This window comes from Microchirus variegatus (assembly GCF_963457635.1).
Source record: "Microchirus variegatus genome assembly, chromosome: 23".
NCBI classification, from domain to species: Eukaryota; Metazoa; Chordata; class Actinopteri; order Pleuronectiformes; family Soleidae; genus Microchirus; species Microchirus variegatus.
This window is the reverse complement of record NC_139824.1, coordinates 13,500,669-13,522,752: the sequence shown is the minus strand read 5'-3', so window position 1 is coordinate 13,522,752 and position 22,084 is coordinate 13,500,669. Positions and strand designations below refer to the sequence as shown.

Here is a 22,084-nt window from a genome sequence, read left to right as displayed (position 1 = left end):
ATATAATAATATCAGTCCAATTTTTTTTTGTTAGACGGGTACTCACGACTCCAAGAGCAGTCAGATATGAAGATGGGAGGGGAAAAGGCAAGGTGCAGTTTCAGCGGCAAGGGAATGGGCGTGCAGCAAATTCAAGCAGCTCCAGTCTCTCTTCCAGCGGTCCAGGACTCTCCCGCCCGGTCCTTATTCTCTCCCTCTTATGGCAAATGTCCGGTCCTGAATCACATAGTTCCTCTTAGTAACTAAGCTACAACCTCATTGACGGCGAAAAACCCACAGTAAATCAATTGCTAGCTACAATGCAAAATTAGCAATGTGAAAATCCCATGAGCAGGCTAAGCTAAAGGCTAGCCGCGATTAGCATTTCAGCTCGTCTTTTACATATTACACAAACAACAGAACTTAGTACATCAAAAACACATGTATTTACCTCTGGTAGATTCTCAGAGTTCACACACATCAACGACAGTCGTGTTACAACAGTTCACGGCTGTCCAGCTCGGATGCTAACCGTGCTACAGCACAAACGTCAGGTGACGCTAAGCCACGCCTCCCTGAACAAGGTGAGGCCAGATTGGCTAAGGACTTCAGACAGACCAACAGAGATGATAGAATAAAAGATGCTTCACTACCTCACTGTATTTGTGCACACAACCAATTAGAAGTTATTTTATTTATTTAGAACCAACACCACTCTTTTGTCCTCTGACTTTTACCTGTTTATAGAATGAATGTTTTAACATGTTATAATCAACTAATTTTAAAACAAATTTGCACTTCATGAATATGTTATTATTCATGAAAGAAAATAAGAGCCACAGGGCTACATAATGATTCAGAGTGCTATGATGACCCCATCCATGTCGAGGAGGTAATGGAAAACCATAATAAAGTATGGTTGAGCCGTGCCCTGCCAAGCCGAGGTGAGCTGTGCTGTAACTATGAACTGCATGAACTGTTTCTTGATTGATTTCTAGGTTCTTGTCCTTGCTCTCTCTGCAAGATCATTGATTATTTCTTCCACCCACTCTGTCACTTCACTTACAGAACACTACATGTCTTATTTCTTACAGGTTTTGAAATAGTAATTGTACTTAAGGTAACTGTCACATTTGTCCACAGTACTTTTTCACCTTCTGTCTTCAGGAAATAATATATTGAATAGCCACTTAGCGCTCACTCAGTTTGAATGGAAATCTATGGGGAAATTAGCTTCTACTTCTCTACTTTGCACTTGCTTTATAACTTTAGTTAACATTTTCCTGGTCTAAATCGTTAGTTTTCAGGTCTTCTTCAATAGCATGCTGCTGCATTTAACCCATTCAGGCCAGGGCCCACCATACACAGAGGATAACCACCCCCATGGAGGCAGGAAACAGGTCCCTGAGCCAGTCTGGGGTAAATCCTCCAAGGTCAGGTAGGGCCCAAAGGTCCCAGGGTCTGACATGCCCAAATCTGCAGTGCCGATTTTGTCCACATACCGGTTGCTGGCTTTCCTATTGAACGTATCTTGATAAATTCCACATCCTTTTCGGGATTTTAACATCTTTTTTCTTTATTTTCTTTCTCCCAACTATGCTTCTTCTCCTCGTTCACTTGCTGTTTGTTTACATTCGCGAAGCCATCAACATGGCCGCCACGTCCCAGAATGCAACGCGGTGCCCGAGCCCTGAAGAAGATTAGAACCTGGAGTACTGGGAACCTTCACCGACATACTTTGCTATAGTTTATAGACATTTGACTCATTGGAAAGAAACAGAGTTTTACCTGTGAATTCTGGTGTCAAACATCAAAATGAGATGCCAGAGTTGCAAAGGTTTTCTGTCCTGGATCCAGCAGCTCTGAGGTAGTCATTATGTAATACATAACAGACACTTTGGGATAAGTAATAATTATGTTGTAGTTGCTGTGTTGTTACTATTCAACTGTAGTTAACTGTAGTTAATAGATTATAATTTAACACAGTGTGACGACTTCTTCTAAGCAACCAATCATATAGCAATAAAATAACCTACTACGCTCCGCCTTTGCGCAGGCGCAGACGAACACACAGAGGAAGGAGCAGAATTTTATCCACAAGGATTTCAGCTCTTATTAAAAGGTGAGAAAATACAAATTGTTGAATTTCTCGTGTGGTTTTCTCAATAGACACGGACGTGTATAGCGTTGCCGTTGTCCTAACTCTGTTTGTAGAATACCACAGCTGCGTTACGACGCGTGTGTCTGCATTACTCTTTTGATGTTGTGCTACTGCTAACCGGCGAAAGCTAGCTAAACGAGCTAACGTTATCAAGTAGTAGTTAGCTCCCTGGGAAGCTAACGTCAAGCTTTTGTTTCAGCCAACAGCTGCGGGTACATTCGTCTGTTTTTCCCATCACTTCCATAAATCCACGACATGCCGAGATAATGTTCTCCCGAAACAAATAACGTGAATCACAAGACACCGCTCATTACGTATGAATGGTAAGCGAACATTGATTGCATTGAAAGGTTATCATCGCTCGACCTAATTCCCAATGGGACATCGTCGGTTCGGGCCCGTCTTTGCTTTGTGGAAATGACGAGTAAAGGTAAAACGTGTCCACGGAATACTAATAACATTCGTCATGGCTGTCAAACAGTTGTCACCACCAGTGATAATGACTACACACGTTTGCGCAGCTATTCTTGGGATTTTTAATTATTCTGATTTTCATTCATTGGGACAGCCTTATCAAAGCTTTATCCCTGATCTTAACCATCACCAGTTCATTTCAAACCCTAACCTCAATTAAACCACAATTCAAATCTTACCTTTAATCCCAACCAGGTCCTCAGAAATTAGGTTCAGCCTCATTAGGAGCATTTTGGTCTCCATAAAGACTGCTAGTCCTACAGGGTGAGAAAGGTCATAAAGAAGTAAAAGAAATATATGACCACACCTGATTCAAATGACCTGCTAATTGGCAAACACAGCAAAAGCCTGATTACAACCCATTTGAGTCAGGTGTGTTTGATTAAGGATACATGCAGTGGGTTTGGAAACCACAACTTTTCACTGTATTATGATGATAAATAATAATAAAAATGAATCATCTTCTCTTGTGTTTTCTCTTTTGTCGTATCAGCTCTTAGGAGCTCATCACCACCAGTAAAGCTGTATAAGCACCGGGTTGACGGGACCGAAGGAAGTGGCGCATCTTACGGGGAGCTGCCTGCTGACATCGCCATGAGTTACAAACCCATAGCCCCTGCGCCGTCTGGCTCCAACCACACTCCTCCAGGTATTCTGACGCTTGACTCTACACAACCCTGATGATCTGTGTGTGGAAAAGTATTAACGCCATTGCCCTTAAAAGTATTTATAATTTAGTGGTGGCTGACCCTGAGAGTTCATTAGTGAGAGAACATCGTATAAATATCCTCATGTTTTGTCAAGTGTGGTATGTGATCGTATGAAAGTGGCAGAGTTGTTTTCAGAGTGAAAGTTTAGCTTTGGCTTGTGAGTGAAAAGAGGAGGTTGTTGTTGTTGGTTGGTATTTTACTGCAATTGGCATTTTCTGTTATTTCCCCTGCTTTCATTGTCGTCCTCTCTTCTTAGGTTGTCGCATAGAAAGTTAAACGCTATTTTCTGAAAGCAGGTTTCTCATCATTTTTTTGTGTAACGACTGTTACGTGATCGAATGTCCTCTGTTTATCCAGGCTCCTCGGTTCCCTCTCCATCCCTCCCCTCGTCGTCCAGCTTTAGGCCAGCTTTCAGTGACTTTGGCCCACCCTCCATGGGTTTTGTTCAGGTATGTCTGCAGTGCACTCCAGTTTTCCATACTGTTCTGTATGTGACATTGCAGCTTTGTCAGCCATTTATTTCATTTATTTTGTATTTGAAAGGCACAGTTTACATAAGTAACATACAGTGTAAGTGAATGGCGTGCAGTACGTCTTAGAAAACTCATGCACCTGCCAACAAAACAAAGTTTTTCTGACATAGAACACTTGAAGTTAACCATTTGCATCATTTAGACATAGTGTACACATAAAACAGGATGTAGCGGAACCCTCTTAAGCTAATTCCCTTGAAAAATAACCTGCAGACAGACAAACATTTCTGAGTATTACCCCACATCTACGCTGCACTGCTGAAGCACAGTAATGACTGACTAATGGCTCTTGCTATAGTCCTCGCCATGTAGTGATTATAGAAAGTTTTAAATAGAACAATTTGTGTCTGAAAGATCGTTACCCAGTCTGTTCTTTCATTTGAAGAGTTACATTATCACACATGTTTTCTCTGTTGAGTTGTAATGGATTTTTTTTCCCCCCATCCTTTAAATTATATGTTTGTGGGAAAAACAGCCTGTCAAAGTGTCTCAAGGATCCACCTACAGTGAGCTGCTGTCTGTCATCGAGGAGATGAGCCGTGAGATCAGGCCCACATATGCCGGGAGCAAAAGCGCTATGGAGCGGCTAAAGAGAGGTATGTTTTGCGCTTTAAATAATATACATCAAGCTGTATAGATGTATATTATTAAGTGGAGAATACAGCGGTAGTAGATGAATGAATGAAAATATGTATTGTTACAATTTGCCTGGAAGCTGTAATTTTACAGGCAGGTGCTGAAGTAGTCATAAGCAGAAAACTACGACTCACAACTACGTTACATATACTGTTCATGACCTAATTTAACTCAAACTCGATTGAACTCTCTTGTACAGGAATAATCCATGCCCGTGCACTGGTCAGGGAGTGTCTTGCAGAGACGGAGAGAAGCGCCCGCACATAACCCTTTGGAAAGATCTCCCTCACTCTCACTGTAAAAGCCTGCCCTTGTTATTGTCTGTTTTTTTTTTTTATTTCTCCCATCTTTTGTGCTTTCTCTGCTGCCTTTTTGATATTGGCACAGTATGTTCCTCTTGTCGACACTGTTCCCCGTATCTCTACACCTGATTTGTTGATGAAATTTCCTGTGACCTGTGGGGTGTGTACAACATGCAGTTTTGTATCTATTTTGAACACATTTTTAAGTAGAGTTGTTGGGGGGGTGGAAGAAAAAAAACGTGTTGAATGACAATATTTAGTATTTGTTTAATAATGGCCACTGACCAATAGATTCTCTTCTCTTAAATGTTCACTATTTAAGAAAAGCAATGTTCAAACGACACATATCCTCAAATTTCTATTCTCATTGCAAACCACTTAATATTTTCAGAATTTCTTGAACAGAGCTTTGTTTCATATTTTGTAGTGTAAACTCAAGACGGATGTTTCACAACCCCAATAACTCTGTACATCTCAATTTGTTAATATGGAAATTTTGTAAACCAAATTTTTGCAGTTCAGTATGTATATCTTAATTAAATAAGAAAAAATAAAATTGTGTTTGATGTTTTTTGACAGAGAAACTCTTTTTGAGGTCACTCACTGCAATAGCAAACGTATAACGAGACAAATGGCTTATAAATGAAATATTTGGGATAAACAAATTTATTTTCAATGACAATATTACGACCCAGTGACATCTTACTTGATAATCGGCAGCTGCTCCTCGTGAATTAATTTCTTTCAAAGCAAGTGTAACAGCAAGTTAAGAACATACTGAGGGTTTAGACGAGTTCATTTTGATACAAAGAACAATGCTGCTATTTCTAACAAGTACACAGAAGAAAGCAAATAAATCGATTTCACGAGTCTAATGATTGTCACAGTCACTTCGACCGGGAGACGGCGGTCTCCTGCTTCTACTATTGACCACGAGAGAAAACATGGGTCTGACAGTGCAAGGCTGTGGTCGTGCATGAGTACATCATGATCTTTGTGCAGAATTACATTTGTTTGGTTTTCTTTGTTGGGCTAAAACTAAATTCAACAGCTTTTCACATTTCAGACAAAGCAATACAACAGTAAAGGCATAAAGTAATAATGGTAGCAAATTGATGGTTGATACATATATAAAGGCTGTATAACAACTTCCACAAGTGGTGATAAGTTAAATCATAAACAAAAGAGAAACATCTTTCGCAATTCCTTTGATAATAGTCGCCAAGGGTCACGGTTCGGCACGTTATTTACAAAGAATCTGACATTTCTGAAACCTACTGGGCTTCATAAGACCTCAAATTTTAGGTTATGGGTCAGACCACAGTGGATTATTATGGCATTTTTTAAAAATATAATTAAGTCCCAATCAAATAATTTACTTTCTAACAAAAGAGAGGGCTTTAAAAAAAAAAAAAAAAAAAGTAATATGGCAGGAATGCGAGGTTAGTTGTGGTTGTGTATGTGTGTACAACCGAACAACAAGACAATGTTTCCATGGGGGCAGAGTTTGACTTGGGTGCATTAAGGATAAAACTAAAACACCAGCAGAGTCTACAGTTCCTCCTCTGTCTTGAAATTCACAGGCATCCACTTGTTTCCAACCTAATGAGAAATTCAACCCTGTCAGGAGGAGAGAGGATTTATCGTTTATGTAACATTTTATCATAACTTGTGATTTCTGTTCAATTTTAGATACAGTTTACAAAGAAAAATGTGGACTGACTGTAGTAGCAGTGGCTGGTGGTGCGTTGTAGTCAAATAGGCTTTTGTAGCGACCCTTATCCTCCTTGTCCTTAGAGCGAATCCTCTCCTCCATGGCCCTCAGCTCCTTGGCGACAGACGGTCCCAGAGATGGGTCCAACTCCAACACCTTAGTAAAGTCAGCTCGCGCCTCTTTCTCGTTCCACACTGCGGCGTGGGCCTTAGCTCGCTTGTAGAAGGCCTTGACGTTGTCTGTTCACAAGAGAGGGAACATTAACACCAAGGACATGGCCTCAACTGACTTTGTATTAGAGGTGTAAAGTAAAAGCATGCGACTATAAATTACATGGTGTGGTAAATACATTATATTAAGTAAATATTAAGTTGTTTTTTTTGAAATACTGATACTATTCATGGAATATTACAACAACACTGCAGTTAAAGATTAAGTTTTGGAATCAATAATTGAAATGGCAATTAAATAAACCAATCATGGATTGAGTTGTCTGTGACTCATCAGTATCAAAGGACTAGTTCTATAGCGGTAAAAACAGTATATAACAATTGCCAAAATAGTCTCACCCTCATATCTGAAGACCAAGGACGTGCAGTGCTCTATGACCTCATAGTACTGGCCCTGGAGTAACTTGCACTGGCAGTAGTTGAGGAGCAGTGGTGTGATCATAAGGTCCAACTTTACCCATGCTCCATCTCCAGGATGCTCCTAAAGCACAAGATAAAAGAGTTGATGAGACTGACAGAATTACAGCTTCATTGGCCTGTGGCCCCCTGGTGGTAAATGCAGGTACTGCATGTGAACCAAAACAGTTTAAATCTTTCATAAATTCCTTTACTTTGTTGTTACATTTGCTCAGATTATTATGAGACACATTCACATACTATTGTTGCAACAGTATCTTAAAAGTCTGTGTAAAAGCAAATGTGGAGATTCTCCTCTTCACACAGTGTTAGAAAATAATGTCTGAGTGCATGTGAGGAAAAATGTGTTTACATTACTGCTAACTGAAGTGAACATAAACTGAGCCCATACCTTCATCTGTAGATTTTTGAGGCACGCAATGCCATTGTAGTACTTCTCCGTAGCCTCCTTAATTTGGCCTTGTTTAAAGAACACATTGCCCTCCTCGTGAATCTGAGGCACGAGCTTGAGTTTTTCTTCGTCCGACATAGCCCACACGTCCAGCTGGAACGATCCTGGAATCAGAACCTGAGCAGAAAAAAAACCTGGACATCAGTGGGGAGAGTGACACTGTAATGACAGGGTTAAATCTTTTTAATAACTATGGGGTCATCAAGTCCATGTGCAGCGAATGCAGAGCTTCCCCCTCTTCACGCTTTATATGCATTAGAAAACTGGGGCTGGAAAAGCTGTGGGGTAAAGAAGTATGGTGTTGAGACTGAACTCAGTTTTCTTTAATAAACGTCTAAAAATATGGTTATCTAACACACTGGAGCCGTAGTTAGAATAACTCCTCCTCAAATGCTGTAACAATATAAAAAAAAACCTCAGTGTGCTTTGTCTGTGGTGTGCCTGTGCACTCATCTGTAATTGCACCCGCTCCTACACTTGTGCTTGCTATCTAGCGGCGATGTCTTTGTCTTCAAAAAATATGCAGAAATGCTCTGCCACTTATATAAATTCTTAAAGATGAGGACATGAAGTACAGAAGAAGAACAACAGAAAGAAGAGCAGAATTGTGCATCGAGGGCAGGACTGGAGCTGAAGCAGCTCTCTGTTTGTCTTTTTTTTGTTGAAGAATATGTTTTATTTTTTCTCAAAAGTTAAATAGAAAAAAAGTATTTGTTAGGGCTATCATAGTATTGATTTTTTACTTACTGCACACATTTCTCAAATACTGCTGTTGTAACCACTATGCAGCTATGCACAGCCTGCACTTACATCCCTGTTGCTTTGTTGATTGTTTACTGGTTCACATGCACAATGTAAATAACTATTAATACACACAAAAAAACACACATAAAATAATCATGGTCAAAAGATAACATAACATAATCCTGAAGAATCATGCAGACGTCAGTGCAGAGACACATCTAACATCCCAGGCCCAGCAGCTAATATGAAAGAATCCCACTGGCAGGGCCCTCTGGTAGTGATGTGTTTGACTCTGCAGTGAGTCAGTGTAACCAAGGAATTGCAGAAACCGCAACAGCCCAAGTACTGGTTTAAAAACTCATGTATTGTGTCACAACATAATTTCTTTTTCAAACAAACCTCTGCCTTAAGTGTAATACAATAAAAAAAGCCATCAGTACAAACTATAGACTCTATCCTGCCTGCTCACCTCAATAAGTTCGATGGAGAAGACAAGAGGCTGTGGATTGGCCTGAAGACTCTCCAGATCCTTGTGCCCCAAGGAATGGTGGGAGTGGATCTGGGCGATGCCACAGCAGTGCCGCTGGCCCTCCAGGGGATCCTTACCAGCACTGATGTTTCTCAGGGACTGGGACACCAGCGGGTACAGCGCTGTGTGCTGAGGGATGAAGAGGAACACGACATGCTAACCCGTCACACCCAGTATCACACGACGGATGCACAATGTTTGCCTAATACCATGCAGCTCGGTCACAAACCTTAGTATCACAGGTGAATTCTGCCATTTCACCTGCTCTCATGGTGATGACCACTCTCTCCCACACAGCTAGTTTAAACTTCTTGCCCAGAATAAGCTCCATGGGTTTGTTGTGGCCGCCCATGGTTCTGGAGTCATCCAGCACTGTGCCATCACACAGGCTGGTGCGGTAGTGGAAGACTACCTGGTAAGGGAGAAATGGAGATGAACAAAATTCAACACTACTATGGAAATCATACAGCGTTTACAGCAGGATAATGGTGGAAAAAGCTACTTTAAGGGATGCCCCGTCCACATTCAATACATAGACTTTTTGCACTTTGTTCTATATGTTGTGAATATATAGAGCAATGTATTGCATCATGGTACTGTGTGATTCCCACCTCTAATGATAAGTCACTTTTTGCACGGTATAGAAAAGTTTAAGACTGAATAAATGATGTGCATACTTTGGGGTACGTATGTGTACATACACAAGAATTGTACTTGTCTATCCATGTTCAGTGTAACTTAATCTAAAACTAATACCCCCGCTACGTTTAAATATGCCGGTAAATACACACTGCAGCCCCGCCACTTAAAAAACAAACAAAAAAATCGATTAATCTGATCGATTGTTTACTATAAAACAAAGGAGCAACCACCACTTCTTCAGACAGGCCTGCAGCGCCGTCTATGCGTCACCATATTCTGACCAACCACAGTGAGAGGAATTTGATTGACATGACAAGTAAACCAATAAGCATTCATAAACACACGCCATCCTGTCCCGCCCCCTTCCCTTTCCATCAGATGAAAAAAAATAGGGAAAAAAATCCAACACGGTCGAAAGGGATAAAAGTCGTCCAATAGTTACAAATCTACCTTTATATCACCACACAGAAAGTTAATAAAACTACAAACTGGGCTGTCTGTGTACAAGCACACCGTTTTTACTCTAACACGAGTCCAAATGACAGCGTTCTAGAACCTACTGTTAGCCAACATACAACTGGTGATAGCATTAGCTAACGCGCTTCGTCGCATTTCAAACTCATTTGGACGTTCAAACGTAACCTCCCCCAAACACTGTAACGCTGTATTTTATTTACCTTAGTCCCATCAGGAAACGTGGACAGCTCTCCTCTGCCGGGACTGACCAGTTTCTTTATAATTCCTTCCTCGAGAAGCTTGCGTGCCTCTTCCTCCATCCTTCTCGGTGTCTCGGGTTCGCGCACGACAAAAAAATGACGATGTTTGCCGAAGTTGGCGCTGCAGCTTCGTCAGACGTCGGTTCAGGCCTCACAGCGCAGCGTGTGTGTGTGTGCGTGCGTGTTTGCGTTGATTGTCTTTACAAAATGACAATAATAAGAACAAAACACCATTACAACACAATTTGAACACGTTTTTCAAGAAATGGAAACTCAATTTCTCTTAACTCTCTTGAATAACTCTTAACGCAAAAACAGAAACTTCACAAATCTCTCGCTAACAGGGCCGGCCCAAGCCTCCATGGGGCCCAGAGCAAAATTTGATTTTGGGGCCCTCTATTACTGCCAATAATATTGATTGATAAGATTATTGATCATTCACACACCTACTATACTTAAGGTATTCTACTTATTCTACTCTGTTACGAATACGAATACACTTGTAAAACTAAACATGAGAACGTTTTGTTGTATATAGATTGTAATCCACAGTGATTAATGCATGGAAGCAGACACCAGATTTGCAAACTTCCAGAAAAATCTTTCAATTAATATTTGGCAAAATCAGCAACTCCCCCTACTGGCGACACAGAGAATCAATACATAAAACCAAACAGGTCATAAATAAAATATTAAGATATTAAGGTCTGAAAATCAAAAAATGTGCACAATCTTTGGGGGGATTCAAAATACACTCCTGTAATACAAAGATTTGACTTTTATATGTAAAAAACACAGCATTAAATAAAATAAACAAATATCAAACAAATACTTTTTTTTTTTAGTTAATTGCTTTTGGGGGCCCTCTAGTGGTCACAGGGCTCTAAGCAGCGGCTTAGTTCGGTTATGCATTGGGCCGGCCCTGCTTGCTCAATGATAACCATATTTTCAATTCACCAATAGCAACACTCCGGAGATACATTTTACAACATTTTACAACAGTAATGTTTAAATATGTGTTGCTTCATGGGGCCATATTTACAGTTACATATTTAAACACTTAACATATGTATGAGGAAATAGGTTTCTTTCATTTTTCTCGTTTTGGTTTAGCTCTTTTCCCCTGAAATAATATTTACAGCATTATGCAACACTTATTACACTTCTTTGTGTCATAGTATGGTGATTTCACCTAAAAGTACAATGAGAAACACTAGAGAAAATATACAAAATGGTAAAATACAACAACTATCTACATGTAGTTGAAAACTGAAAAACAGATGCAAATGCAATAAAACAAATCACTCTGCGTCATATCACTGACCTCAACTGACCTTATAAACTCATATACTATGCAATTTATACATCTATAAGCATGACCCAGCAAGCTTTTATGTTTTGCTGCACACTTAAAACAGAAGCTGAGCTCAACATGAGTGAGACGTATTGGTAATCAGGGTGATTACACTGTAGAGGTCACTGTTTCTAGGTCAACAAAGTGAGCACAATTGTGCAATTTGTGTTTGCAAAACCTACGATTCACATCACAACCATGTCTGAGTGAGACCAATGTGATTGTGTTCGGAGTGAAGCAGTTTGTGCTCATGTTTCTCATAAAATAGTTCATATGTGTGTGTGTGTGTGTGCACAGTTGCATAGTTTCGGGTGGATATCATGGGAAAAACCGACAAAACCATCTGTTTTTAGTGCCGTGGCTGATCGGTGTGTTCGTTTTTCGACATTTTTGACTTCTTATTTATTTTCTAAATAGATTATTTCACAAACAGAGACAGGATTTTAATATATGTATTGGACAATAACAGCTCATATCCTGAGTTCAGTGTTCTATTGATTGATTACTATTTATTTAGGACTATGGTTATGTTTTAAATTATGTTCTATTTTATATTATGTCCTATTTTGTGCTTGCTTTATCTCTGTCCATTTGGCTGCTGCAACACAGGAATTTCCCCAGTGTGGGATCAATATCAAAATCTAATCTAAAAACGTGGTTGCTATTTGTCTGAATATGATTACGATAATGTGCTTAATCTGAAAAAAAAAGTTTACTTTTACAAGAATGATAAGGGAAATGCAATGTGAGCCTTTAGTATATAAAATAAAATAAAACCTCCATGTTTCACATTAAACATTAAAGCTCCCCATGGTCTCCAGCTGTGGTATGCAGCTGTTTTGCTTTAAACAGAGAAAAACAGACTATACATGCTCTATTTAAAGGTTTTACTCCAGTGATCCACCACCAAAACCAAGTCAACTGATGTCTTAGAAAATAGAAAACGTTTTATTGTAATTTCACAGTCATTATTCACACAAAAAAAACACAGGCAAGACCCATGTCCTTCTTTTCATGTAGCCACACAACAATGTCAGTTCATACAGTGGAAACACACTCCGGACACCTAGTGGTTAAATTAGTGGTCATAACAATGACAAGGAAAAAAAAAAAACACAACGTGAGCGACAATGTGACATGATACGTTTGTTACGAAAGTGACACAAAAAAATAAAAATTCATTTTAAGATAAAATGTAGTGGAAAAAAGTGTTGCATGATCAAATTCGGTCACTTTTCAAAATAAGGCAGGTAGAACAGTTTGAAGCCTCTTCTTCCACGGACGGCGCAGCTGATGTATATCACATGGTACACTGGAGGAAATGAAAAAAAAAAAGGGTTATGTCAACAAAACAAAAGCCTGTATTGGGTCATGCAGCCAAAGGGCGTGCACAAAAATAAGTTTTTAATAACTCGATCATCTGTTTACCTCCAGGGATGAAGAGAAGGAAACCAGGGATGAAGAAAATAGCACTTGAAATTCCTGTAAGGACAATTTCATGAATGACCATTTATAATCAAATCAACCACACATTAGAGGATCAGTTTGACATCATTGGAAATAGTTTTGCTGGTAATTACTTGTCCATATCACTTTCTTTTCTCTAATCTTTACAGCTCATACATTAATCTACTGCATGTTCTTTAACCGTCTTTCTGACACTTTTATTTTGAAATATCCTGAGACATAATCTGCATAACGTGCAGGTTAATAACACGTCATTTATTCTACATTATTATGAACAAAACTAGAGAAATCTTACCCCCGCTTGGATTCAGCTGTATGACAACACCCGTGAAAATAAGAGCTGCAAGGAAACACAATGGAAAAAGTATCAGTAGATTAGTAGAATAGGGAGGAATACGACTTATTCTGGGGAATACTGAATATACGGGTCCAAAGATGTAAATCCATTTCCAAATGGCCTTTCTAAATATACATTTTTGTAGTGACAAAACCATCATACTCAAGACTCACCAAGTCCAGTGATAAGGAGAAGAAACGAGGCAAGAACCACTCTCCTGTTTTTCTTCACCAGCGGATGGGACACCCACCTGCAGCCACAGAAAATTCCAAAAAAACGACTGTGTTTATTTGTTGTTTTTCCTCCTCTGCCTGACAGAGTGTACGTTTCAGCTGGGGGTTTTTTGTGTGTGTGTTTTTTGAACGTACCCGCAGCAGTGTGCAGAAAGCTGCGTGACAGAACTCAAGGTGCTGAAAGACCACTGGGAGCTGCAGTAGGAAAGAGTTGCCGGATCACTGAAGAAAGAGCAGAAAGAGATTCTTGTTTCTGACTTATTTGTAGTTTATGACCCATATATACATATACATGTGTGTATATATATATATATATATATATATATATACACACATATATATACACATACACACATATATACACATACACACATATATAGGTATATATACATATACACACATATATATATACATACATATATATACACACATATACATATATACATATACATATATATACACATATATATAAATACATATACATATATATTATATATGTACATGGGCCTTTAATGACTCGTATATATCGTAATGCAAGGTTCAAAATGAATGCATTGTTTCCTACATACATATATACATAGATATACATATATACACATATATATAAATACATATATATATGTACATGGGCCTTTAATGACTATATCATAATGCAAGGTTCAAAATGAATGCATTGTTTCCTAAATGCACAGAATATACAAACCATAGAACAATCAAAACTAAAAGAATTGAACAGCAGATCTTGCTTGAAACTGCATTTTCATTTTAACCACAAATAATTGCTCAGTCTCGACACAGGATAACCGTACAGGGGAACTCACCTGATTTTAAATAAGTTATTGAAAGAGGAGTTGCCATTGCTGCCAAAGGCGTCTTCATTTTCCAGATTCTACAGAACAGGGAGACGATTATTATTGAAGAGCTGTACAGTTTTATAGCTTTATATTATAAGCACTTTGGTGTACCTGATACTTCAGGTTACTGTGGTCAGGGGAGCCGCTGGCAGGAGGAACAGAATGAGTCTGAGGTTTGGAGAAAGAGAGAGGACCAAACGTCATCTCTCCTCCGTCTCTGTCCTTGTTGTTTCGGCCTTTCCATCCCTCTGTCTCAGCATCAGACCCAGCTCCCTCCTCTTCTCCCTCCAGCACAAAGGCATCATCGATGCTAAACTGTGTTGCCATGGTGATTGGCCCCTTAAAACCTCAGGTCCTCTTTAATGCGCACTGTGGGTTTTGGGAGAGCAGATCGATGGTTGATCACAAGCATGTACTCACAGTTTATTTAAATGGTTATTATTCACTGTTTACATGGGATGTTTTCAACTCGTGTTATTCTGTCACGTGAATGTACGTAGAGAGCGAGTAAACGTTATCTTTTTGGGGGCTTTTTGATGTACGTGACGATGCTAAAGTGCGTTTTACATATCAACTACGTAACCACACTGAATAAAGCTAAAACATCGCAGTCTAATAAAGTGGAAAAGTACGTAATAAGATGAATAACTGAGGAGATCAGCGCAGATTTGTCTGAAACAAACGAGCGACTCGTTGTTGCTCTCCTGCCATTGTTGCTCTCTTTCCGCTAGTCGGTCATCTGACCAGGAGGAAAACTTACTGTCTTTGAGTTAATCTTGTTTTGTTGCTGCGAGGCCAGACTCGACTCCACGTTGTTCGGAGACGCGTCACATGTTGATAAACTCAGTGGAAATCCTCCGCAAAGGCTTTTCGATTAAGCCTCTGCTTTGTTCTCGAACGCGAGAGACGCCTTTAAAGGAAAGTTTCAGAGCTCTTCCTTTCTCTTTTTTTCCTCTCCTAACACACGGTGTTCGATTGCTCACGACTGATTACACCCAGCGGTGGTGTCGTCTGGAGTCAGGCTGCTCAAACGAGGATCGATTCATCGATCGGCAACGCCGTGTGCGAGTTTAACTTTGTTTTTGTCATCGATTACAACTTCTCACGACCAAGTTCACCATATAAATCGAGATTCTAGATTCTTTTTTGAAACTATTTGAATTTTAATTGAATTATTTTGAATATATTTATAATATTATAATACTTTGAGGCCACGAAATACTATTTTGAGGCCACAATCATTTTTTTTTGACCATGTCATGTCCGGGGCTCCGTAATAATGTACTTGATAAATTGTTATTTTATGATTTATTTTTGGGGATTTTTGAAGGGGTTTTATTTACTACCCAGTTTTAAAATTCAGGTAAAAAAAATAATAAATAAAAATAAAGTAATATTACTATTATTAAGTATGTACCAGATTTCGATTGTTTATTTTGGCAAAAAAATAAAAGAAACGAACAACACAATCATACGGCATGATTTAACTTTATAGGCTCATTGTAAAGATTAGTGTTGTACTTTTCATATTTATCTGACACATACATTGTATTCATAAAATATATACTGCTTTGTTAATGGTCCGATTGTTGCTAATACATTTTTTCCAGCTCCAAAATTGACAGCATTTTCCCACTTTCGGGAAATGCAAGACCTTTCGTTTATTCCTATGATTTTCAATTCCCCATATAAAATCAGTTCTACAAGAATATGTTTTATTCAAAAAGGTAAAGGTGCTATGTTGAAAAAAGTTAGATTTCCATATAATTTTTTCATTATAAAGCTGTTTGACGTGATCTACACATCACAGTTCATAATACAGTATTGGCTATCAATCTTAATTAATATTAAGCTCAGTAAATAAAGAATAAAATAACTACAACACATAAAAACATTTGAATATAACTATAATATTGCAAGTGTATGAACAAGTGTAAAGTCAGCACAGAATGTAAATACTCCCACTTCATAGTGTTGCCAATGCAAAGTCATGTGGTTTCCAGAAAGTCAGATGCTCCGTGTTGTGCAAACACACGTCTCTAAATCAACAGTTATAGGTTTAGCAGTTTACAGAAAGACTGAGGAGGTGGTGAAAGTGGACAGTTATCGTATGTGGCAGAGAAATAATTGGTAAAAAAAAAGAAAAAGTACTGTCACTTTGGATCTGTTTGGGAACTGAAGAGGTGTGAGTTGTTCAATGTTTGTCAGACTTTGTTTGTTCCTTATTTGCTGTACCCCTGGTAATATTATGTATATTATGTTTTGCATTACTGTTATGAAGAATTGTAACTTGCAATGGACCTATAGACAACCGCGTACTTAGAAGTTGTGGATAAAAAGTAAAAATGATTTAAAAGTGGGCCATATCACTATGTTTAAAAGGTTGCGCCATGTATTGATTTTTCTTACGGCTTTGTGCCATGTTCATTTGGAAATCCTGCACTTGCAAAATATCTGCACCAACCTGCTCATTTCATTTGACTCCTCTGCTCTGTTCTCTTCTACAGATGAGATCATACGTCATACTGTGTGCCCTGCTGCAGCTCGCGTTTGAGGTAAATTTACCTTCATAATATTAAACCCAGTCATGATTATAAAAGGTATAATATGCACCAGTAACATCCACAGCCGGTCCTTGACCCCTTTTTGAAGTATTCTGCTTTTTATCGTGTTTGTTCAGCTATCATCATGCACGCGTCTCCTGGTGGTACACGGTTCCACTCTGTATCTGCCGTGTCGTATGTTCCAATCTGATTACGCTCAAGCCATCATCACATGGAAATTCGATGGTATTTGTTCATATGTCCATATGTGACCATCGTCCCTTGACCTCTGTATATACACATCTAAGGTTTGACCGTTTTCTTCCAGGTAAAGAGATCAACGAAGCGTCACCAGGCTCTTTCACACTGAAAAAGGACGGCTTCTTGTTGTCTATTTCGCCCGTGACTGCTGACCATGAGGGCGAGTATGTGTGCTTGTGGAAGGAGAACAATGTCGAGTTCACGAACACGTACCACGTCGCAGTTCACGGTGAGACGTCCGAAGCTTTTGTTTAGACACAAACTTACAATGACTCACAATAAACATCTCTAACTCTCTGTACAGCATCGATGGACTATGTCATTAAGGTGATCCAAGGCTCAGAAGTTCAGCTCCCTTGTCATTTCCCGACGAGCACCCACGTCAGTTCCAACGCCGTGTGGTTCAGACAGACAGACGCCGGTACGATGACAGTGCTGAATCTTGAAGATCGGTGGAGCGACGGTGACAGCAAACTGAAGCTGCTTTATCCCAATGACCACGATCAAACCCTTCTACTCAAAAACACCGTCATGGACGACGCTGGCGTTTACCAGTGTAGATCTGTGGCCGGGGTGAAGTTGAGCAGCATACGTGTTATTGTTGAAGGTAGGTTCGACGGACCTTTCTCTGCCCGCTTTATTACAACAACAAATGCAAAGCAAAACAACCTACGCTTCTCTTTCAGCTGCACCGACTCCTGCTCCTCACAAGTGCACAGGCTTCACCGCGCCGTGGGAGCCGTGCGAGGACACGGTCAGTCACGTGGGGGAACACACGCTGAAGGAGTCCATCACAGAGTTCTCCATGAAGATCTACTCCTACCTCAGAAAGTCAAACCCCTCCAGCAACTTGCTGTTTTCTCCCATCAGCATCAATGCGATACTCTCCCATTTGTTGCTCGGTATGGAAACGATTGACTTTGTATTTACTTTGTATATGATGTCTTTTAAAAGTCTAGATCAGGGGCCTCAAACTCAAATGACCTGGGGGTCAATGCGCATCTATCGTGGTCAAGAGGGGGCTGGCCGAGAAAACAAAAAGTGGGAAAAAAAACAACTGTTCACAATATGTGCATTATGTAATAAATCTAAAGCAACTGGTCATAAAATCCTCCTAATATGTCACAGAGACTCAGGAATAATGTTCATATAACAAACTGAACTCACCAACAACAACAGTACAGACAAAATATTTGCGTTAAAAAAAATCTTTTGCAGACTGCAAATCATGTTTATGTTTTGAAATCATGTTTTGGCATGTGGCGCCACCTACCGCCGTCTACCAATCATTGCAGTCAGTAGAGTCTCAGCTGCCGAGCAACCACGGGTTGCCAGTTACGTCAGAAAACTAAAACCTAAAAGACCTCGGTATTTTGAATTTGAATGTAGTAACCGTTTTTGGCCACATTCTTACATATGGTGCCTTTAATAATAATAATACTGTTTATGATGCAAAATGAATGTATTAACATCAAAAACAGACATTTATTTTAAATTACATAAATAATAGTGTGGACAACTGTAATTAAAATTTGTGCCAGGAGCCGTTTCAGCCACTGCCATACGGTGGTGTCGTGGGCCATTTCTTCAATATAACATGATATTAAGTGGGGGGGCCGCATGTAATCAATTGGGGTTTGAGACCCCTGGTCTAGATGAAAGTGTCCACTTGTTTCCTTTGTGTATGTCTTTGCTTTAATCGTCTTTCATAGGCGCAAGGGGTGACACGCGCAAAGCCATCGAATCGGCACTTTTCCTGCCTCAGAACTTCAACTGTCTTCACTTCGAGATGAAGAAGCTGAGAGAGAAGATGGCCACTTCCTTGCAGATGGCTTCTCAGATCTACCATAAATCAGGTGCAACTATCACAGCCGTCAAGTGCAGGAAATGGCTGCTCTTTGAGGCGAAATCCAATCATAAAGACATTTGCAGGGATATGAATTCTGAACACAAAATCCTGAAAGACCTTTATCTCTGTAGCTCAACGTGGTTTCTCTGTACTTTTTTTCCCTAGAATTGGATCTGAGTGAGTCCTTTACGAACCAGTCTATTGAATTCTACGACGCAGAGCTCACCAGACTTTTGAACAGCAGCGAGGAGAACGCGCAGATGATTAACAGCTGGGTGGCAAATAAAACCAAAAACAAAATCACACACTTGGTCGACGACGTTTCACCCGCTACGGAACTGATGCTGCTCAACGCCGTCTCCTTCAGCGGTTAGTAAAGAGTATGTGTGTGTGTGGAGATGTGAAAACAGTGGACACTTATTAACGGCTGTTTGTGTTTGTGCATCAGGTCAATGGAAAGTCAAGTTTGATGTCTTTCCAAGACAGAAACTATTCACAACACTGAACGGTGATATGGTCTATGTGCCAACGCTCACTCACGAGGAATACCCTTTAGAGATGATGTACGACCCTACGCTAGAGGCACAGGTACAAAACACATTAACGCACCCATTTATGTATAATGTATGCAGGAGCTGTGGGGCTCACACTTCCTTTAGAGCTTTTCTATCAGGCAGAACAGCCGCTTAATGTGGACTCAAAGGCAACAACAGTCTCAGTGTGAAGAAAGAAAAACACCTTTTTCTGGTCTCAAACAAAAACAGGCTTCCAAAAGCACAAGGCAACAGAACAAAAATTACAGACGATGTCAAAGGACGCTTACTAAGACAAACTGGCAGCAGACACGGGGAAACACGCAGGCTAAATACACTGAGGAACAGGTGAAACACATCAGGGCGGGGCAGGTAATCACAGAGGAGGCAACGTTTACAGGAAGCAGACTCTGAAACCAGACACAATGGTCGTTATTTCAAAATAAATCAGGAAACAGAACACAAGACGAATCGGGATGTTACATTTTCGGCCTGATCACGGCAATCTGGTTTCTAACAGCACATTTGTATTCCTAAATCTAAAGTCACATCTGGCTGTTTAGAGATGATAAACTAGAGCTGCAACTAACGATTATTTTCATAATCGATCAATTATTTTCATGATTAATCGTCTTTTTTAGTCCACAAACCAAAATGATTCAGTTTTTAATGATTTATTTGTTATGTGGAGCAAAGAAACCAGAAAATATTCACATTTAAGAAGCTAAAACAATCAGAAATCTTGTTTTAATCATGACAAAAAAAAGCTTCAAACCGATTAAAAACATTTTTATACCGACTATGACCTAGATTTCCAGGCAATATCATAATCTTGGGGTATCTATTAAATGTCATTTGAGGGCATCATATAATGAGACTCATCCTAACTCCAGATATTGCCTGGAAATTGTCACATTATAATATAAATGTTTTATATTAACTTTATTTATAAATAAACACATTTAACAAGCTTAGTGTCAGCGTACAGTATCTGTTTATATCCACCAATAAAACCATGGAAACTGTATTTCAAGCATTATCTGTCGTCATCATCCATTTGTTTATATATAAACAGCAGATGTGTTTTTTTTTTTAATCTTTGCCAACAGGTGGCGAGGTTCGCTCTCTCAGGAAACAGCAGTCTTTACATCCTGTTGCCTCGCACCCACGCAGTCACCGATCTACAGCGAGTGGAAGAGAAGCTGACGGACTCGTCTGTGCGACAAATGATAGAGAAAATTCAAAGGTCCAGACACCAGAGCGTTCTGGTTATTCTGCCCCAAATCAAACTGGAAGTGGAGCCGGACATGAACGTACTTTTGAGGAATTTAGGTTTGCACATTGGTCATTTTCATGGTTTTACCTGGCAGCCATCAGGCAATAAAACCTTAATGCACCACAACTATGTCTCTCCATCCTCTGTAGGTCTATGTGAGTCACTTTGACGTCTCTCTCTATTTTCCTGTGTTACTCCTTCTCCAACAGGGCTGTCGTCGCTCTACGCGGGCGCCAACCTGTGCGGCCTCTCCTCTGAAGGGACCCTGGTTTTGGACGACGCCAGGCACAAGGCCTTCCTGGCGCTCACCGAACAAGGAGTGGAGGCCGGCGCCGCGACCAGTCTGTCGTTCGCTCGCTCACGCGACACTTTCTCTGCCATGAGGCCTTTCATCGTGCTGCTGTGGAGCGACCAGGCCAATGTGCCACTCTTTGTTGGCAGGGTGACCAACCCTTAACCAACACAGAGAGAGAGAGAGAAGAAAAGATACTGAAAGCTCTGTTGAAATTATGACATGAAACAATGTAAATCCTGTGTCTTTGAGTATTGCTTTCTAAAGTGAGAAAACGCTGGATGTAAACTTTAAAGCCGATGATCAAAATAATAAAACAAAAACAAACAAACATATGTCCAAGTTGTGTTTCTGAAGAACTGTGAACAATGTAGAGCTGAAACAATTGATCGATTAATCGATTACTAAATTGATAATCAACTATTTTGATAATGGATAAATCGGCCCCCCACTTAATATCATGTTATAATGAAAACATGGCCCATGACCTCACCGTTTTTTAGTGTGTAGCTGAGGCACAGCTGCCAGTGAGGTTATAGAATATAATATATGTTTGCTAGCAATGCTTTTAATAACAGTAATAATAAGACATTTGGTCATAATTATCCCATTATTAAATGTATCACATACAACATTCAATTACATGTATAAATACACTTGTTAGGGCCCGAGCCACGAATGGCAGTGGTCCCGAAACGGCTCCTGGTGCGAATTATTTATGTAATTTAAAATAAATGTCTGTTTTTGATATTAATACGTTAATTTTGCATCATAAATAGCATTATTATTAAAGGTGCCATATGTAAGAATGTGGCCAAATACGGTTACTACATTCAAATTCAAAATA

General features: G+C 39.7%; 4 protein-coding genes across 4 annotated transcripts; 2 read left to right on the top strand and 2 right to left on the bottom strand.

Moving 5' to 3' along the window:
* The first annotated feature begins 2,048 nt into the window (after positions 1 to 2,048).
* cdk2ap2 (cyclin dependent kinase 2 associated protein 2) lies at positions 2,049 to 5,314 on the top strand. The gene is made up of 5 exons (XM_083909491.1): positions 2,049 to 2,101; positions 3,108 to 3,263; positions 3,682 to 3,773; positions 4,333 to 4,453; positions 4,693 to 5,314. The coding sequence occupies exons 2-5, from the start codon at positions 3,209 to 3,211 to the stop codon at positions 4,758 to 4,760; spliced, it is 336 nt and encodes a 111-aa protein (XP_083765617.1). The 5' UTR covers positions 2,049 to 2,101; positions 3,108 to 3,208; the 3' UTR covers positions 4,761 to 5,314.
* Positions 5,315 to 5,457: 143 nt separating this feature from the next.
* aip (aryl hydrocarbon receptor interacting protein) lies at positions 5,458 to 10,314 on the bottom strand. The gene is made up of 7 exons (XM_083909490.1): positions 10,200 to 10,314; positions 9,110 to 9,292; positions 8,821 to 9,009; positions 7,548 to 7,724; positions 7,079 to 7,220; positions 6,519 to 6,748; positions 5,458 to 6,415 (listed from the first exon to the last, which is right to left on the bottom strand). The coding sequence occupies exons 1-7, from the start codon at positions 10,296 to 10,298 to the stop codon at positions 6,410 to 6,412; spliced, it is 1,026 nt and encodes a 341-aa protein (XP_083765616.1). The 5' UTR covers positions 10,299 to 10,314; the 3' UTR covers positions 5,458 to 6,409.
* A 2,211-nt stretch (positions 10,315 to 12,525) lies between these two features.
* tmem134 (transmembrane protein 134) lies at positions 12,526 to 15,413 on the bottom strand. The gene is made up of 8 exons (XM_083909731.1): positions 15,244 to 15,413; positions 14,595 to 14,852; positions 14,451 to 14,518; positions 13,765 to 13,851; positions 13,570 to 13,646; positions 13,355 to 13,399; positions 13,021 to 13,074; positions 12,526 to 12,904 (listed from the first exon to the last, which is right to left on the bottom strand). Exons 2-8 carry the CDS (start codon positions 14,808 to 14,810, stop codon positions 12,822 to 12,824), a joined length of 630 nt encoding a protein of 209 aa, XP_083765857.1. The 5' UTR covers positions 14,811 to 14,852; positions 15,244 to 15,413; the 3' UTR covers positions 12,526 to 12,821.
* A 1,577-nt stretch (positions 15,414 to 16,990) lies between these two features.
* On the top strand, positions 16,991 to 21,402 carry serping1 (serpin peptidase inhibitor, clade G (C1 inhibitor), member 1; the record flags this gene model as incomplete). The annotated part of the gene is made up of 10 exons (XM_083909627.1): positions 16,991 to 17,038; positions 17,164 to 17,272; positions 17,355 to 17,516; positions 17,592 to 17,894; positions 17,974 to 18,189; positions 19,000 to 19,143; positions 19,302 to 19,505; positions 19,585 to 19,724; positions 20,779 to 21,001; positions 21,155 to 21,402. 10 exons carry the CDS (start codon positions 16,991 to 16,993, stop codon positions 21,400 to 21,402), a joined length of 1,797 nt encoding a protein of 598 aa, XP_083765753.1.
* Positions 21,403 to 22,084: the final 682 nt, after the last annotated feature.

What these genes read in the sequence shown, in the direction of transcription:
- cdk2ap2 (XM_083909491.1), top strand. Translation starts at nt 3,209, where the DNA reads ATGAGTTACAAACCCATAGCCCCTGCGCCGTCTGGCTCCAACCACACT. An exon ending in CTCCAACCACACTCCTCCAG is followed by an intron (nt 3,264 to 3,681) that starts GTATTCTGACGC and finishes CTGTTTATCCAG; the next exon opens with GCTCCTCGGTTCCCTCTCCA. An exon ending in CCTCCATGGGTTTTGTTCAG is followed by an intron (nt 3,774 to 4,332) that starts GTATGTCTGCAG and finishes TGGGAAAAACAG; the next exon opens with CCTGTCAAAGTGTCTCAAGG.
- aip (XM_083909490.1), bottom strand. Translation starts at nt 10,298, where the DNA reads ATGGAGGAAGAGGCACGCAAGCTTCTCGAGGAAGGAATTATAAAGAAA. An exon ending in TCTCCATCGAACTTATTGAG is followed by an intron (nt 7,725 to 8,820) that starts GTGAGCAGGCAG and finishes TTTTCTGCTCAG; the next exon opens with GTTCTGATTCCAGGATCGTT. An exon ending in CTTGGTCTTCAGATATGAGG is followed by an intron (nt 6,749 to 7,078) that starts GTGAGACTATTT and finishes TCTTGTGAACAG; the next exon opens with ACAACGTCAAGGCCTTCTAC.
- tmem134 (XM_083909731.1), bottom strand. Translation starts at nt 14,810, where the DNA reads ATGGCAACACAGTTTAGCATCGATGATGCCTTTGTGCTGGAGGGAGAA. An exon ending in CTTTCTGCACACTGCTGCGG is followed by an intron (nt 13,647 to 13,764) that starts GTACGTTCAAAA and finishes CTGTGGCTGCAG; the next exon opens with GTGGGTGTCCCATCCGCTGG. An exon ending in CCTTCTCTTCATCCCTGGAG is followed by an intron (nt 12,905 to 13,020) that starts GTAAACAGATGA and finishes CATTTCCTCCAG; the next exon opens with TGTACCATGTGATATACATC.